This window comes from Polyodon spathula, chromosome 16 (genome assembly GCF_017654505.1).
Source record: "Polyodon spathula isolate WHYD16114869_AA chromosome 16, ASM1765450v1, whole genome shotgun sequence".
In the NCBI taxonomy this organism is placed as follows: Eukaryota; Metazoa; Chordata; class Actinopteri; order Acipenseriformes; family Polyodontidae; genus Polyodon; species Polyodon spathula.
Window position 1 is genome coordinate 4,752,792 of NC_054549.1, and position 19,442 is coordinate 4,772,233.

The window sequence follows — 19,442 nt, forward strand, 5'->3', positions numbered from 1 at the left end:
TTCTTTATTATTTTAAATGTTAAATATTATTACAGTCTAGGAGAATTGCTGATTTTATTTTTAAAATTTGCTGCAGCGTGCAGTCTGTGTCGCTTTATCCCCAGCAACTAGTTATGAAGACAACACTCCACAGCAGACCAATAACCCAAAATGTGAGAAATGTTACAAAAACTTGATCATCCTGTTAAAGTCAGACTTATTAATAAAGTGCTTTTAAATTCATTTTCTAACATTATCACAGGTCCCCATAATGGTGTGCTGAAAATATTTGTTCTGTTATTAAATTATTTTGTATTTTCACTTCATGCTGGTTGAGACATTTCATTATACGTGAATTTTCTCTACTACTCTACTAAGTGCTAAGTTTCTCTACTTTAACATTATAATTGCTGGCATTTTAGAAAGTCATTTCAACAGCAGCCAATTGTGGAAATAGGAAGAAAAAGTCAAAATTAAAAAGTTTCATATATGAAGAATCTAGAAATTTTAAATGATGTTGAGATCAAAAGATTACCATGTGCTTGACAACTTAAATACGTTGATAATTGAAGAAATCAACTTTACATTTGTCAACTTTCATTTACATGAACATTTTCCAACTGTGTGTTAGTTTCAGTGCCATCATCCCCATTCTTAAATTACTGAAATGCATTTAAATCTGTTTCAAATGTTTCTACCAGCACAGCCCTCCTGAGAGGGTGGTTTTGTTTCTGAGAACGTCCCAAACAGCAGCAGGCAAAGGGATGTGAAAATGATACATTGTGTGATGGAGCAAGGAAATACGTTTAAGTACCCACAGATATTCTTAAGAGTTTTCAACAGAGGTAAGTTGTGGAATAAACCAAATCCCAGGAATAATCAGAGTCATTGTAAAAATAACAGAAAGGATTATAATAAACTGCACACAACTGTGTTTATAGTTAAATTTACCATTTAAACTAATTTAGCCTTGCCAAAAGTAAAATTGGCCCTTCTAGTCCAGTTTATACCGAATATGCATTCAAGTCGTAAAGGAGATCAATATGTATTTATCCCTATTTATCCCTAGGAAAAGAGATCAAACGAATCCCCAAAGTCTATTTTAAAGAACAAGACAGGAATGAACGTGGTTAAGGTGCGTTGACAAATGAAAAAAAAAAAACAAAAAAAAAAAACACAACCTCATAAATTCCAAACCCGTTCTACGCACTACAGTTCTAGTTCATCCCAGCTGTTGGTTATCAAAGTGATTTCCAAGTCCCAAGCGACTATAATTAAGCAGAGTTGGCCACATTACATTCTTAACTGCCTGTAAATATTTGTTAAAGAGCAGCAGTGTATACTGGGAAAACGGTCCTTGAGGAATTTAACTGCTAGTCGAGAGAGAGAGAGAGAGAGAGAGAGAGAGAGAGAGAGAGAGAGAGAGAGAGATTCTTTTTCAAAGGATTTATTTGGTCTATAACACACACACTATATATATATATATATACACACACGCATATGTATATAAAATAAACCAAGGAGTTTATTAAAGAACAGAGTAAACACTTGGGGAAATATGTCCCTCATCTTCAAAGATGACCTTTTACATAGACATATATGTTTTAGCCACTGCAATAAATCAGAATTTGAGTCAAAGTTAAGAAAACAACATTCACAGCCTTTTAATAGTCTGAATTCCTGTTCAAAAGACATTATTCCTCCATTTAAAAGGAGTTTGTGTGAATGAAGTTGTACAAAGATGTTTGTAAGCCTAAGCCTTTACATAGTCATACCTTTAATAGTGCTAAGATATGCACCCCCTGGTCCTTATTTGTAATGAGTTTCAATAATGTTTTATTTCTAACATTTGCAGTGCCCAATACGTCATCCGAAATGCTATCAAAGGCTTCAGGGCAAATTAAAGCTAATCAAAAGTGGTTGCTGCTGCCTCATTGGTTTCAATTTGAACGTCTCACTGCTGATTAAAACAAACTGACTCGGTTAATCCACCCCGTGACATTAGAGAATTGATACAGAATGCATGAAAAAGGACATCGTCAAATGACATTTTCAAATCAATAGAGAAAGGGTAATTCCAATTAGAAAATTCAAATGTTTAGTGATCACTTATAAGTCTGTGTCATTAGAACATGGTAGCTACGGTGTAGTATTTTTTATCTAACGTGTGTTTCATTTTTCAAAAGGTTATTATTGATATGAATGAAATCTGTACGAATTATTCCCTGGTAACAGAACACCCAGCAGGGCTGACAAGAAACTAATTGCTGTTACGCTTTGGTCCTGCGATAAATAAGAAAACACGTGGGTGCCTTTTACTGGACCGAAACAGACGTAGAAGAAAAGGTTTCGAGGATTACATTTGAAAAAGGAATTAGAAGTTAACAAAAAGGAACACAGCAGAATAATTACATAGGGTGTCTCAGAAGTCAGTCATCGCAGGAATAATTGGCAATGTTCACAGTTTCTCTTTCAGTTTTGCAATAATGATGTGTGCTGAAGATAGTCAGAGTGTGGCTGCCTGATCGAACAGAGAACATCCTAAATCAGCATATATGATATTGCCTAGGATTCCTGACTTAGTATATTCACAGTGCAAAAGGGTGTTCCACGATAATTGAACCCATAACTGTTCGGCATTACTTAACATATGCAAGTTTTCTATTAGAGCAGAATTACTGGTAATGAATGTCCAAATCGAGTTAACCACAGATCTGGAGATTAGAACAGCTCTCCCTAATCCATTACTCCCCTGACATCAGCAAAGGGAGTTCAGTTCAGGACATGTCCATTACTTTTTATACATTACTACCCCCCCCCCCCCCCCCCCCCCCCCCATTTGAATCCCTTTCCAATTATTTCCTATGAAACATTTTACAGATTTGCATACAGAGGCAAATTATCCTAAGAGCGAGATGTCCACTGGGATTAAGGACGCCAACAGCAGAATGGGCCTGCATGTCGGCAGAGGACCTAATGCTTATTGCAGAACTTCCCCAACATGGGCATTCACAAAGACAGAGGAAGCTGCTGTAAAAACAAGTGCACTTGGCAGAGGCTTAAGGAAATCTGCCCTCTTGGTGAAAGAGGAAGGAGACAACAGAATGCCACCGAGATCTCCTGCTATAGCCACAGTCGACCGCAATACTGCTGATCTGAAAGGGATTAAAAAGTCTGTAGGACATTTTGGGTCACTGCTGCGGAAAAACATCCATTGAACAATAAAAACTGTCACGTATATGAATTGCTTAAGTATATGAATGCATTCAAGCTTGAATACAAAATTAAAAGGAGATGACAACTAACAGAGCTCTATAGATCTATTTTAACAATCTCAGATCACCTGATCAATCGTGAACCTTATTCTAGCAGATTCATATTAATCAAGGTAAAAAGAGAAAAACAAAACCAAAGAAAAACCAGAGAGGCATCAGTGCCAATGTTACTATGGTTGAAACAAGGCGATATAATGTACTGCATTGTACTCACTCTGTGCAATCTTGGCGAGGTGTAGCCTGTTGACCCAGGAGATTTTACTGAGGGGGCTGGGAGTGTTGAAGACCACCATGAAACTGACCGGCCGTCCAGACCTGTACAGGAACATGAACGCTCAGAATTTCAGATTGGGCAAGCATCTCGGGACAGCATTACTGATCAACAGGGGCAGCACAGCTACAGGGCAAAAGCAAAATCAATCAGAGAATGCAGACTTTAAAAATACAATGGTGCTGATCACACTTTTACATGCACTCTTCTGTGTGTAGCATGCTGGAGTTTAAGTTATGATAGACAGTAACCTTTCTAGACTGTTTAGTTACTACAAATGTAACTTAATTCCATTTGTTGCATTTCGCTTACTATTTTACACCACGTGTGATCGATCCGAGTGGTTCTGTTGCTCTAATATTGAGCTATCATTGTTCTGTAAAATATGCCTTTACCTGGCTTTGAGATGCTTGGCTGGAGAATCCTAAATGCCTGAACTGAAGAGACTTTCTCATTCCAGTCAAATCACACTGTGACCTTTAGAACTCTGCCAGCCCCACCCATTCCATATAAATAGTGCAGACGGGATTGCCAGAGCTGAACGATCAGTGTCACAGGATTGCAATGGAATGAGGAACAGTACCTGTAGCTCAAGCTAGAAGGCAGGTAGATTAAATAATTGGTATAAATCACTGAATATCAGAACAACTCCCAATGACTGCAAACACCACAGCATAGTAAGCTGCTTACTCTTAAACATTACAGTATATCGGTTTCATAAATGTTTTATTCATCAGACTTGGAATGCATTTTAAATGCGACGAGCTCGTGAATTGCAGTCTTGTTTCAAGCAGAAGGGATCATGTGCTATTTTGTTCAAAACATTAAAACAACTTGGCTGGCAGATTAGCAGGACCACGACACAGGTGAAATCTTTGGTATTTTGCGAAGGCTTTAAAACAGCAATTAAACATGTCGCTCTGTGAAAGCTCTGAGCTGCCTTTATTCTCCCCCTCTCACTGCTGCAAAAAGTTTTTTTTCCCTGCATCTCTCCTCTCATAGGGAATAAAAGCAGACAGGCATACATAGTTTCTCTATTTGGGTGAAGAGTCCAATGTTTTAAAAGGGGATTTCTTCCGATCCCAAGCAAAGCCAATCGCCTCTGTACACTCGGGTGCTTGACAACAGATGCAATCTACCAACATCTGAAGGACAAAGACAAGCCTGGAGGCGTCAAGCTAGTGGGGGGCGCTGGAGCGTGGTAGTGGTGGTGGTGGAGTGGCATGGGCCTACATTGTCCTAATATTTTATTTCTTACCTGTGTCATATCCTGTTATGATCTATATTATGCTCTGTTCTACATGGGTGATGATTAGCTTATTAACAGTTACAGAAAAAATGTCCTTCTGAAAAGAAATGGATGATATACTGAATGGAGGCTGCAGTGCACAGTGTTTAACCTGAAGGCTGTAGAAGCTACTTTTACTGAAAAATAAACAGACACAAAAAACAGGAGAACCAGACAGAATATACATAACTGGATATTAACCAGGTAAATAAAATCAGGAATACTGAGATTATATGAAGTAAAATGTACGACAAATGTGTGTACGTAGTCTTACTGCAGTTTATTGGTGCATGATATTCCAGCCTTGGTCCCCTCTGCCCTTTCCTGGTTCTGTACACAGCCTGATGGATTCCTATTACAGCAGCTAGCAGCTTAAATCTGCTCATTTGTTATTGCTGCTAATGCCATTGGCAATAAAGAGGTTCTTTGTGCTGAACGTAATGCAGGCGAATGGCATTCAGATATCATTAGGGGGTAATTGACTGGAGAATGACGCTTGCAGAGAATTCACTCCTGTCACCCCAAACTCTTGTATTCCTTATTACTCGGAGAGGAGTAATAATGAGCATGCTATTTATTAATTTAATTTCTGTGCCCTTGCTTCCAGCAAACAAAAATCAGTCCTGAATTCTATTAAATCCCTCGCTCACGGGGTGTGTATTTAACACGAACAGCAGCCGTACGACTGCTGTGAAAAGCAACACACTTATGGCAATGCAATTTTGTAGCCCTGTTTAGTGCCAATGCAACTATAATGGTTATATTGTTTAGCGCATTCTAGTGGGAAAACTATAGCAATTAAACTATGCAGGGTTTGCAGCAATATATCAAAGTGATGAAATTGAGGGGAACAAGTGTGCCCTTATATGGTTTGTCTGACAAGATTAAATCTTCTTGAATAACGTTAAGGGCAAGCATTGAGTAGATGTTTCATTTTGCAAATCTTTTTATTAATACCGTACTGCAATTCAAGGGAATTTATCCTGGTGGCTTTTTTTTTTTTTTTTTTAATACTTACATAATGTATACATGAATTAAATAAAAACTGTGTTTCCAAACAGCTGAGTGCAGCTATCTGGTCATGTTTTGCATCTCATACTCTATACTTGAAAGCAAAGAACTTGGTAAACTGAACAATGTTCATCCTGCTTCAGCACACAAGACAAATGTCTGAAGTCGCATTGATTTTTTAAATTTATTCATGAAAGCTGGCTGTCTGTTTGGCTCTCATTCCTAACCAGAGTCCTTTTAATTTTGTAATGAGCCTGTGGTTAAATATATTTATTACTGCTGGTTTCTTTAAAGCAAAATACAATCCCACAATCCCCCAGTGACCTTTGGCATTTCCAAGGTTGGCCAGGTTTGTAAAAAGCACTGAAACTGGTTTTGGTGGCTAGCCGTGGGCAGCTGAAGCCTGTAACACCAGGCAGTGGAAACGGGGCAACATTCTTTAAATAAATGCAAGGGTCATAGTGTAGCTATAATTAACTGTCCAGTCACATTACATTGGTGTAGTATGATGTAGCAGCAAAATTACACTGCTCTCCATTACCATGATATAGTAGTTTTGCTTTCTCTAATACCATGCATCTTACTAATATACCTTACAACATGTTGCTCTGCTTTTACAATGGGATAACGATTGTTCAGAGAAAATCAGAAACTCATAATAACATCCATAAGCTCAGTAAATTGCTGCCAAATCTGTCCACTCAGCACAGCTCTGAAAAGCAGACACCTCTTGATGCAAACGCAGTCGATACGGTCCATTCTGTTCTCAGAGCTAGTCAGAGCAGTGTAGTTCTCTGCCCATCCCTGAGATCTCCTTCGTCTGTTATTACCGAGAGCCATGGCTGACATTGTGCAATACAGAAGCCTTCAAGACAAGGTCACCTGCTCAGCTTGTTTTCTTTTTTACGAAAATAAAAGGTGAAACCTAAAGAGACCAAAACGCAAAATGTCCCTGAATTTTCACAGCCAAGTAAAAGCAGTTATCTGGGGAGTGTCTGTAAATAGGACCTCAGCTCAAAACAGAGAACATTTAAGCCAAGAATGACATTCTTGTGGGGGTATTTATATAAAAGTAAAAAAAAAAAAAATTAAAAAAAACACAACAATTCTACTGGTTTTGTTTGTCTGGAATCTTTTGAGAATAAAATTCTACTAACTTCTAATCAAATATGTAAACAGTCACCATCAAACCTAAATCCCTAAATGACTGCTTTAAAGGGGACCGTCCAAGCTCTGGATGTGCACATTGTCTTGTGGATCAGGTTCTGTTTAACATCCTGCAGACAGACTCTTTATGGCTGTACATTAAGTGGGAGCTTCAACCCCCCCCTCCCCCCTCCCCCCTTCACTGTGCTGTGTGGCTGGAAGATACCTAGGCTCGACTGTGACCCCCTACTCACTTGTCTGACTTCCCAGGTACCAGCAGCCGCAGGTGGCACTTGTTAGCAGTCTGGATCTCATCCTCCTTCATACGGATGAGCCTCTGCAGGGACAGGCTCCAGTCCTGGGACACTGCAGAGTTCAAGTTCTGGAGACAGAAAGAGATACACACAGAGCCTTTATTTACAATCAGAAAGAGACTGCTGTACATGCAGACCAACAAGGGAGAGGAAGGCAGACAATGAGACAGTCACCTAGACTGTCACATTGTACCTAGAAGGCATGGGCTGAAAGGCGAAGGCTGACAGAGACAGACTGACAGAATCCTGTGCATTAGTGCCTGGTAGGCTGAGACCAACAGTCCTAGGATGCATTCTCTTGTAAAATTAGACATTATCATAAGCCCATGTAACACTTGGCAACATTCAGACAACTTCAAGCAACTCATTGTAGGAGCTTTTCCAAGCAATTTTCACTTAGTAGATTTCAATCAGAATTGTTCAGATATTGTACTGTAGCTTGAATGACAAGCAGCTTTCACCTGTGTACTACCTGGCTGGCTCAGGGACACACAGGCAGTATTGCAGTCTGCTTAGACAGACGGGAAGGAAGGCAGGCTGTTTACCTGATAGGTTCCCTGCAGCGTGCTGACGAGCTGGGAAATCTGATCCACCACATCCAGGTCATGCTGCATCTCCTGCAGCTCCTGGTAGAGTCTAGGGGGCCCCAGGAACACCTTGCCTGCAACAGAGTCACACAGCATTGGGCATTTGCTTGCTGTGTCCCCTGGTGATGTTTTATACTGCCGTAGCACAACAGAGAGCTGACTCGGATTGCAAGAATAGTTCCTATTTAGAGTTTCAGGTTTTAAAGAATAGGAGTATTGATCGTTCTTAGTCTAACAAAAACATGCATAACAACATATCGGTTTTAGAAAAGGAGGTCTTATCAAGCACCAATGGCATCTATAGCAAACCGCGGAACATGGCTAATTCTAGCGTGAGGAAATATGTCATGATCTTGCAGATAAACGGATTATTACAGCTAGAGGAAGTTGTTAGGAGACGCAGAACCAATTTACACTGGTGGATCAATAGATGATAAAGAAGCTTTGAACAGATGGTGTTGTTTGCAGTAGCAAAATGCAATGTAAAAAAGAAATCAAGACGGTACAGAGTGGCTCAAAACACAACATGCTCCATTGGTTTCAATCCAAGTGTTTTTTTTTTGCGGATTCTCCATGACCTTTTCACCAGCTTACAGGGAAAAATGTAAATCGATAACGGTGTGTGCAATTTGACTTCCCTGTGTTTTGAAATGCTATTAAATGAATAGAGTAATTCATAACTGACAGTATTTGCAAGTTCTCGTGTTATCATACTATTTTACCAATGTCACAAGGCAAAGCATGGAAATCCTACATTATAGTCTGTCAGACTGTTAGGGGGCTGATAGTAGATGCAGTACTCAAATAGGCAAACGACTAAGCAAGACTAACGATATCCATTTACTCATTGGTGAGATATGTATTCATTTTATCCTCCAAAATGCGTTTCTATAACGGTGGCTGCCAAACTAGATATTCAATGTCATAACACGAAAACAGTTATTCTGCATGCTAGTGCTACAAACAGATAGAGCTGTGCTATTCATCTTAGATATTTCTGTTTTTCTCATCCATCGCTTACCCTTGCGCGCCAATTAAAATAAATCGCATTCAAACCAACTACAAAACCTTCGCTACGTGCATGTTCAAAAATGCATCTTTGCAATCCCCATTGAAAACAACATTACACAGAGAATAAAGCGCACAGCCCCTAAAAATATCACATTTTTCTACCAGGATTGAGAAGAAGAAAAAAAAAGCCACTGGCATTCCCAACAGGCTGCCCTACTCCATCTGTAAATTAGGACACCCAGACCTTCAGGAGATGAGAAATGAGTCCCTTAAAATGGAAGCCATAATGTCTGGTAACCAATTATGGTAAGGAGTCCAGGCTCTGAGTGACAGAGCCTCAGTCTTGTTCCGTCTCTATAAATACATCAGGGCTCAATGTCTGTCTGGAAACAAGGAACTTCTCTAGCCACTTTCCACGCAGCACAAAAGAGATCGGGGAAATGGAGAATCAAACATCACTGCTGTTATACATCAGATTCAAGCATGTGACGCAAATCTGAACTGTATTGTTCTCTGTTCTATGGTGCTGTTCAATAACATTACCTATGTAGTGTTGGATGCATATGCAGAAGCACTAGCATAATCTGATGCTGTTGACAGAGGGTGTCTTGGCACTGCAGTGCTGGAACAGTGCCACCTGCAGCTAGGGGGCGCTCCCCTCCACAAGCCCACAGATGAGGAATTGTGCGCTAAGCCTGTGCAATGCTAATATGCTTCACTGCCTTGAAGAACAGTTGTTGGTTCAGGTCTTTACTTTAATTAGACAGTACAGTAAAAGGTCCCTTTTTTATTCAGCGATTGCATACATTGACAGTTTAGCTGCATCGCTGAAAGACATCCAGCAATTGGTTGTCTAAATAATTCTGAACACATTCAGCAGTCAAATCCAAAATAGCAAACCATCTGGTCCACATTCTGAAAATATCCAGTAGTCATGAACAGGTGATTGACAAGTATTGTTAAAATATCAGCAGAAGGAAACTCAAGCTTCTAGCAAACTAGGATCTTCTCCTGTTAGATGCCAACTAATGCACTTCTAAAAAGGTGGTCATTATGCTACTAGAGGCTGATGCAATGTGTGCAGGAGTAGTTATTAAACACCAGCAAAAGGACTAGAGAGACTGCAGATGATATCATAGTATCCCTTTAAGGCTGTCTCAAAGAGGTGTTCTCATGATATCGTAGTATCCCTTTAAGGCTGTCTCAATAAAGAGGTGTTCTGATGATATCATAGCACCCCTTTAAGGCTGTCTCAATAAAGAAGTGTTCTGTCTCAGGCTGCATGTCTATTTTCATCCCTGACCTCCATTTGGAAGACATTAACGAAACCTCTTTCCTGCTTGAGTTCAAGCCCCTTTGCAATTACTCCTAACAGTAACTCCAAGTGCTGTAATTGAACTGTACTACTGAAATGATTAAAGTGTTTGCCATTTTTTTAAGTACTAAATGTAATTCCTACATAAAAGAAGTCCTTATGGTAAATCAAGTGACCCTGATCCAAGGTCTCAAAACACCTTGTCATTTTTACAATACCTTATTAATTGCTGTTGCGGCTATCTCCAATTATGATTTTAATTTAAAACAAAATAAAGTTTGCATGAAGCAGCAATTGAAATTTTAATTGAAAGAAGTAGTATCTAGGGCTCACTAAGCTGACGTTTCGACGTGCAATCAGCTTTGGTATCCGAGGACATCAACATCCCGTCTGAACAATATGGATTATACCAAATAAAATGTACTTATTGGAGGTTTGCCTTTTGAGTGCTCCCACTTCCTAGCCATCCCAGAGGAGTCCGAATAGTGAAGTCTTCCTGGGTAAGCAACCCGTTTTGAGAGAGAGAGAGAGGGAGAAATTCTCGAGGACGGGGATTTTTTAATATCCATAGTTTTATACAATATATAAAATTGCTCCACTTCTGTATTTAGTTAATTTAAGCACTCCTACGTTAGCACTGGTTTTCATGCGATTTTTAAATTAGCACACAAGGTTATCTGTATGTGATCTACCTGTGCGAGAAACGGGAAGTGGACAAAAAAAACCTTCCTCTTCCACATAACCAAAACATTAAGAGCACAATTCTGAAACTATATGAGCACCATAGATATCCAAGAAACACAATTCAGTATCATTGTACATTGAGTCTAGATTGTGCAAAAAGATTTACACAGCAAGTAACTATGAATAGTAACATTGTAGTTATGTGCAAGTACACAAGGAACTATAGTAACTATAAGTAACTATAACTATAAATACATAAGTAACTATAAATACACAGTAATTTGTGACACTTAATGTAAAGTGTTACCCAGAAATCATCAAAATAGTCACACAAGAGCAGCACAGAAATGTAGATATGCATTCAATCTCAGGTAACACGCGTCAATGCACCTCTCAGGTAGTGATGCAACATTGAGAACACAACAGCCAATGCATGAAAGTGTTCAATTTGCACTCAAATTGAACTGAAATGCTTTTTGGGCAGTCTTGCCTCAAAATCAACTGTCTGATATCCACCTGGTTTCTATGCAGTCTCCGTGGAGATGGCAAACACTACCGCCCCCTACCTGTGATGCTTGTGCCAGAGGGTCTCTTGGCCCCACATTGCTGGAACATTGTCTCCTGGTTCTGGACACTGCCCTCCTGCCCCACCTCGACCACCTGCACCTGCAGCAAGGGGGCGCTCCACTTCATGGTGTACTTCAGCCCAATGGGAACCAGACTGCCGAGGTCAGGGGGCCCCCTGGTGGTGAGAACGGATATAACAGGGTTGCTATAAAAAGCTTCCTCAATAAGCTGTCCCACAAAGACATTGCTTTGTGCCTGCAAATGCGCTGAACTCATATATGCAAGTATTACAATAACTGGTGTGAAGGACTATCATTTTTGTATTATTAAAATCTAGTTCTGTAGCGTTAATGTTTACAAATTGCTAATGTGTAAAACAAGGCACTGCATTACATATTAAAACCACTATTAAAAATGTTAACACTCAAGGTCCTTCCAGCTGAAATGAACTAACAGAGGCTACTCTCCCTCCAGTCAATTAATTACAACACTTCATTATTTTTGGTTTAAAAGCCCTTGAAAATATGTTCCCAGACATAAAAAAAAGACCTTGAAACAAATTATAATGTTGTTGGTCTCCAATATCTTTTTCAAGCACACGACAGCCCTGGAATCCAAATGTGGTTTACTGGATGTATCTTCAACCAACAAAAGAGAGAAATCACCTCCCAGAATTTTGGTCTACTTGAGCCGGAATGACACAAGTAAGTTATTTATTAACTGTTACCAAAATTACATTTCTTAAAATTAACAAATAAAATTATATCAGAGAGTTAGGTTGCTTTTATAATTTTGATTTAAATTCTGGAAAAAAGAAAGTGCCTTTTGAATGAATGTGTCAGGTATGCATGCACAATATATAGCAGAGCCTGTATACAGCCATCTGAAACATCTTGGTATTAGATGGAGATGATACCACATTAAAATTAGCAACGTTGTTAAATCTTTCTGTGTAAGATATAAGCAGATTGTCACCTGTCAAGGTCAGAGTGGCCAGTAAGCCCTCTTATGGTTAACCACTCTGACCTCTCACAGGAGTAGACATCGGCTTGTATCACACACAACCCTGGAACATCTAGATTTGGCTGGCCCTGTTCAAAGCTATCACAGAATGAAGACTTCAGTAAGAATCACTGACTTGATGTTGATGTTGGCGCAGACGAGGGTGTCGTTGAGGAGAAATACTTTGCGCTCCTTGGACTTGAGGACCTGCCCCCGATCCCCGTACACCATCTCAATGAGAGTCTCGCACAGGATGAGCTGGCGCTGGCCTGCGCTGAGCAGCTGAGAGAGAGAAAGTGAGCGAGACACAGCTTTAAGCCTTGCACCGCGGCAGGAAACAGCGCGCTCCTTAGAAACGGACACTCTAAGAAGACGACATATCTACATACGCCCTTATCAAAGGGCAGTCCTCCCTGTTGGTCAATCCGAGCTCTCAGTCTGCAGTGGCAGCTAAGTATGCCTTGTCTCACTGTGGTGCCTCAAGCAAGAGCTGAAGGTTTTGAGCAAAACCAAGCCGATCGGGAACACTAGAATTTGTTCTCTAAAAAAAGGAACATACATCCCTGGCTGTAAACCCTACATTACAGCCATCAGTATGATGAGAAAGTTGCTGACATATATAAAAACTGCATGTACAGAATAGAGTAAGGAATGGGTCATTCAGTAGGCACAGGTATTAGTAACATGGTAAAGTATATCACAATGACAGATTTACAGTACCTGCAAGATACAGTACAGATGAGAGGCATACAGACGGATGTGCAGACTGACGACATCGCCATATGTAATCCGATACATCCAATAATGCTAAATAATGGAATATCCCATGGGAATTCTGTGTTTGTTTTGTAGACTACTGGCAATGAGAGCCAAGTCGAGAAAACCAAACTCATTTAAAATGGTGCTCTATATTTAGCAACCTCTCCCTCTATGACTGCTTAATGGCTTGTTACTATGATAAGAGCACCCCCTTCAGGCAGAAAGTGGTTATGATTCAAAAGAAAATATTGCAGGGAGCATACTGAGTCCAACATCTGTTGACCGATTCTGATATCTCCAGGTAACTGACAAACCGAACAGAGATCAAAGCTACTGAATTCTGTGTCTTCCTATCTTTTTTCCATTGAATGTCATAGGAGCCAGTGTGACTCCACTCATCCTTTTGATTTAAAGTTTCTACCATCCACCTCGGTGAACAGAGACAACTTTTCACACCGTCCGAGCTTGCTGTCATAGCAACTATTCAATCTATGAAATCTTCAAGCTCATGTAAATTTATGGGCCTCAAAAGAAAGAATAAAAAAGTAAAATTTTAAGGCCATTTGAATTAATTCAAAAGAAGCCTACAGTCCACAAAACCTTTTCCAAAATGTTTAGAAACACTGTAAAAACAGTCCCTAAAAATATTCCTTAAAATAGGTTTGTGAATAAGACCCATTCTTTCAAAAAAACAGTGCTTAAAGTTCTTAGTTCCCTTAACAAAACAAGACTGTATGCACACTCTCACGCAGACAGACGCACAGGTTACCTTGTTCAGCGTTCGGTCGCTGACGCTCTTGGCTAGTTGCTGGATCTCTGCGATCTGGTCGGCCACGCGTTTCTGCTCATTCAGTTTCTCAGCCAGGGTCTCTAGCTCCGTGAGGGCCAGCTGCAGAGGCAGCCTGTCCTGGTGTCCCTTCGGAGTGTTCTTCAGCATGTCCTGAGAAACACAAACCATGGTGCAGGTTACAAACCAATCCTGGGGGTGGGTTCAATCACAAAAGATATCCAGAAACCACTTTTACAGCGGCATTCAATGAAACTACCAAAAGCCACACACATACTTTCCAAGGGTCAGTACTTCATATCAGTTTGGGCCAATGTTTGTTCAGTCTTGATACCAGATGGTACGGACTCTACAGGGTGCTGGAAGCTGCCCTGAGAGAAATTCATTCAGGTCATTATTTATATAGTTGACAAGCCTCTCAAACTGTCTTTCCTCCTAAGTGTTTGCAGCCACAGCTGTCTTGGTCACCACTTTAACTTCATTTGCCATTGCTGACATACTCTGATGACTTGCAGCAGATTATCCAGCATGCCTGCCCTTGCTGTGTGGCGGTGAGCTCTTTCCAGTGCTGTTGGATCTTTCCTCATTTCTGCTAGACGGCAATTGTCATCCCACATCTTAATAGCGCAGGAATGACCTTTCATCATGCATCATCAACCTAATCTCCATCTCTAATTCAGGGCCATGACAGATCCAATCTGGCAGACAGGTCCAAGTACAGCAAGGCTCCACAGAACAGAGAAATAATGTGGGTCAGAGTGGCACTGTATTGGTTGATTGAGTGCACATATGTGTAGAGATTGATTTGAAACCAAGGTTGTGATTGATGTCCCAGCTTAACAGCCTCAAATGCCCTTCAACACCCGTAAAATACTTTGAAATGCCGTGAGATATTTACTTGGCATGTGATCAGACTGCCTCCATTCACACTCTCTTCTTCACAGCTCCCAGATGACAGTTTTACAGCGCACAAAATCCATAGCTGTACGATCAGCCTATTCCTGCCAGGGTGTGCTTTGTAAAAGTGGAACGGCAACAGGCTGCATCCCCATCGCTGGAATAGCCAACCAGGAGAGCGGCAATCCTACCCAAGCCTCTGGGGGTTTAGAAACTGTGAGACTGACTGTCTCTGAAACCAATCAAACGTTTCTCCCATCTCTGTATTCAAACCCTCTCGGGACACTTGCAATAGGAACCAATGTGCTGCTTAAATGCAATCAAAAATAAAATGCAATGTGTAAACTGAGTTAACAGAATGACGCAAGTGCTGCAGGGCTGCAAGTATAGCGAGTCGATTGGAGTACAAAAGAAAATACATTAGAATAACAGTCTATTATATAGAAAAATGTATTGCACATTGGATTACACCCACATGACATAATGGGTCATATCATAGATTTACTGCATTATTAAAGAGAGCTACAGGCTCTTCAAGAGGCTGTTTATTACCTATAAAAAGGTAGTGATTAAGATAAACAGATTAAATAATCATTAAATAATCTTTCAAAATCAGTTTACGAGGACACTAGTGGTGGGTGGTGACGTTCATATAAATATTAGGATTCAAAAATTGATTGTACACAAGAGTTTGCTTTAATCAATGAATAGTAATTGTGAATCAATTCATTAAATCTGTCTATTTAATTAAATACTAAAATCACCCCACAAGTCATTGTTTACCATCGCTCAGATGGAAAATATCAATGCATTTACTGATAGTATTTTATTGAGCATGTACAAAAAAAAGTGTGTTTTTTTTTTTTAATTTGATGACAAGCAAACACAATTACTTTATAGCTTTCATGCTTTCTATGCTCCTTGAGCCTGATATCTGTATTAGCTGCTGCTACTATTGCACGTATTATATTACTATCATGTATTCTGCACTTTCCACTGTATTTAGTGTACTATTTCATGTATTATGCTACTATCATGTATCTGTACTGTCCACTGTAAATAATGTATTATGCTTTTTACTGTATATCATGTATTATACATTTATCTGTGTTTGAAGTATTATGGATTTTCTTGTATTTACTGATGGTGTTCCACTATAAAAGGCGCTATATAAAATAAAGATTGATTGACAGTTTCTGTTAACCAACTGCTGATTACAGTAGAGGGTGAGGGTGACCCCTGGTGGCGATGTACTGACCTGCAGCAGGAGGATGAACTGGGGGAATCTCTGGATGGGTTTCACCATCAGGCCATACAGAGTGATCCGGTCTACACTGGCAGCCTGCTTTTTCTGTAGGTCAGAGGAGATGACGACAGATAAGACACACACACAATGACGCTCCTGCATTTAAAGTTCTTATAAAGGAATGTTTCCTTTTTTTTTTTTTTTTTTTTTTTTTTTTTTTTTAAATACATGTTGAAATGCTACAGGGATGACCTTCCAATAAGGTATGTTTTGTCAGGGTCTATTACCTTGTGGGGGACTTCTTTGACCCCACAAGCATGAGCTCACACATCCACACACTTACCTTGAGAAATTCCAGGAAAGCAGGTTTGGAGATGCAAGCCTTTTTAATCAGAGCCATGGCATTTGTGAAGTTATTGACGTAATCGCTGTACACATCCAGAACCATGGACTTGGAAAACTGCGGTATAAAACCAAACACCAAATTAACAAACGACACGCATATTCTAAAATGTCACAGCCCTCAAAACAACCAGCTAAGTGGTGTTGAATTTATGGAGAGGGCTTTTGCATGGGGGTCAAGTACTAGCAGCCCAGCCCACTCAATTAAAACAGCTGCATCATTACACATCTGAAGCATTGTGGGAAGAATCATTTCATTGTTTGGTAAAACAAGGTCATGATAAAGCGAGGTGCCCTTTTGAAGTCTAAACACTGCCTTTAATTAAACCAGATGATTAATTAGAGTAGTGATTGATCACGGTTATATCAGGAACTGGAGTGGCTCATTAATTCAGTCTTACAGCTCGCTTTTTTTTTTTGAATAAATAGTTTATGGCTTTAAATCTGATGTGCATTGTACTTTCTAGCAGCTTTTAAAGAATAATAAAGCAATTAAAAAAGTAGCAGGAGAAAATGACACTGAGAAAGACTGTCAAAATGCTTGTCGTTTGAATTTACAGAGTTGCTTTTAGTGTATCTAAAGTGCTTAAAAAAAATGTATGAAATGCATGGGATACAGCAAAAGTAATGTGTTTTTTTTGTATACCTCAAATTTGCATTAAAGTCAAGGTGAACAGCAACATCTTTAAAGGGGGTGGGGTGATTTTAGGCATAACATTATCTCTACAGGTAGCATTACCTTACAGCAGTGACACTACAGTTGCAATGCTATAGGGACAGCCATAGCACAAGAGCAATTTCAAGAGTATAAACCATTACAGCATTACCACAAATGAAATGCCATATAGAAATATGGGTTAGAACCCAGATATATGGATAAACCAATCCACACAGGTAATCTATTGCAGTAGCATACAGTGTTCTACCACTGTACAATATCTGTTCTATTAGTTGACATACTGTTGCTAATTGTACTGGTAAGGTTTCTATCAGGGTAATACACTAGTATTTGTCAGCCAGTTCTATGAGGGCTATCCAACTCTGTGACACCCTGAAAGACTCACCGATGCCACAAAGAGGTCCCCTATCATCTCATTGAGGTCCCACTCGGCCACGCGGGACGACAGTGCGATCTGGAACATGGAGTGGCACTGCAGAATCTCACGCAGGCGGAAGAATACCAGCCGGACCTTCTTTGTGCTCAGCATGCGCGGTTCCAACTCCAGCAGTGGCTTCTGGTACTCCTGAACGCAGAGGAGAGAAATCCACAGGTGCCCTTCAGAACAACTCCAGTCAGGGTTCAACCAGCTGAAAACCATTCTACTGCCCAGCCTCTGCTTCTAGGACTTGACATGGTCTGTGATAGGAAGTCTCTGTGCATTAGACTACATTTTAAAATCAGTATTGTATTAGGCTGTGGTACAGCATGCTGGTAGACACAGAGCACAAAGTACAGGGACTATTTTAAAGTGCAAATGCAATAGCTCTTAATTATATTGTACAATACAAGCAGACAGGAGCGGCTCATATCACCCTTTGCAGCTTTATAGGCCTGCATATCTTCATGTACCTTGGTCTTTATTGCTATTGTTAAGTGGCCTTTGCAACAGTAGTTCTGTGTTCTATTTGTACAGCACTGTCACAAGTTTAAAAGTCAGAATTTTTGTTTTGTTCTACCTTACACCAAGCGGTTTGTGTCTCTCCGTGTATATAACATTTAAACTGTTCTGTGCTTGGCGAACTTATTGCGGCCTCACCTGCAGGATTCTCTTGAGCGATTCCAGGTAGTTGCACTCACTCTGCACGATGGAGCCCAGGATGTGACGCCTTACAATCTGTAGAGACAAGAGGAACCATCAGGATTCAGGCAAGTCTGTGTGTAGTTTAGCATGCTATGTAATATCTGGTGGGAATTCCAAAGTGGTAACACCAAACCACATAATGGCAGATGAAAAGAAACAATATTACTTAATACTGGGGGAAAAGAACCCATAACCTCTCAGAATTATTGTACACCATTCAACACCATAAAAGGTTAAAAATTACATTTGAAGAGAATTACTCTTTCACTGAACAAACTAGAACATTAGCGTTGAAATCAAACGTAAAGCATATTTATACTTTATTCATAAAATTGAGTAAATCCACATTTTGAAAACCACGAATGGGATTACCATACAATGTATTTATTTATAGGTACAAAGCCTGCTGACAATGTCATGTTTTAGGAAATAACAGCACACGTGTATTTTGAATGCATTTCAGATATCTTGTATGTACTGGTAAAATACAAAATCACACTAATTTATACGAGAATTGATTATTGCATTAAATACCAGGCCCTAATCAATTTCTAGTCAGATAAACAAAGCACTCTACTGGCCTCTGCTGGTGGTTTAAGAAACATGGTCCTGCTTTAAGGCTTCAAAAGCTCTGTCACAATTGAATTTTCCATCGCCACCTGGGGGCTGTTTCCCATGGCTCTCCCCACCTGGGGGCTGTTCGTTTTCCTCCCGGAATGGTGAAGGGCATACTGACCTGCTGATTGGTCAATCCATCTGGCATGGGGCACAGCTCGGGAGGGGGGTGTTTGGACTCTGAGAGGGCAACATCCAGGTAGCCAGCGTCATCCTCCATCTCATCTGTGAGCCAGCACAGCACAGAGAGAAACCAGGATGAGAAACACACAGCCTGAGCAATTCAAATCCTTTTCTGGTCAACTGAAACAAATCTTATCCTGACGACCTAAACCAAATTCAATCACGCTCCCTGCTTTACATCTGAACTTCAAGTACAAGGTAAAACCAGAAGAAACGAAGGCTGAACTACATTATTAAATATAGATATCTAAATTAATATTTCACTTTTCTTATCAGTTAGGCTTGGGCACTCAAACCAACA

The 19,442-nt window shown here is 40.0% G+C and overlaps 1 protein-coding gene across 4 annotated transcripts in view; it reads right to left on the reverse strand.

Moving 5' to 3' along the window:
- The window catches only part of LOC121328658 (rho guanine nucleotide exchange factor 10-like protein), a 67,383-nt gene that overhangs the window by 24,146 nt on the left and 23,795 nt on the right, over window positions 1-19,442 (reverse strand). For all 4 annotated transcript variants that reach the window (XM_041273565.1, XM_041273563.1, XM_041273564.1 and 1 more), the window contains 11 exons: window positions 19,080-19,183; window positions 18,299-18,376; window positions 17,606-17,785; window positions 16,483-16,599; window positions 16,152-16,244; window positions 13,979-14,149; window positions 12,587-12,732; window positions 11,448-11,623; window positions 7,830-7,945; window positions 7,225-7,352; window positions 3,469-3,569 (listed from right to left, as the gene is read on the reverse strand). In XM_041273565.1, the coding sequence (XP_041129499.1) occupies window positions 3,469-3,569; window positions 7,225-7,352; window positions 7,830-7,945; window positions 11,448-11,623; window positions 12,587-12,732; window positions 13,979-14,149; window positions 16,152-16,244; window positions 16,483-16,599; window positions 17,606-17,785; window positions 18,299-18,376; window positions 19,080-19,183 (1,410 nt within the window). The remainder of the gene's footprint in view (window positions 1-3,468; window positions 3,570-7,224; window positions 7,353-7,829; window positions 7,946-11,447; window positions 11,624-12,586; window positions 12,733-13,978; window positions 14,150-16,151; window positions 16,245-16,482; window positions 16,600-17,605; window positions 17,786-18,298; window positions 18,377-19,079; window positions 19,184-19,442) is intronic.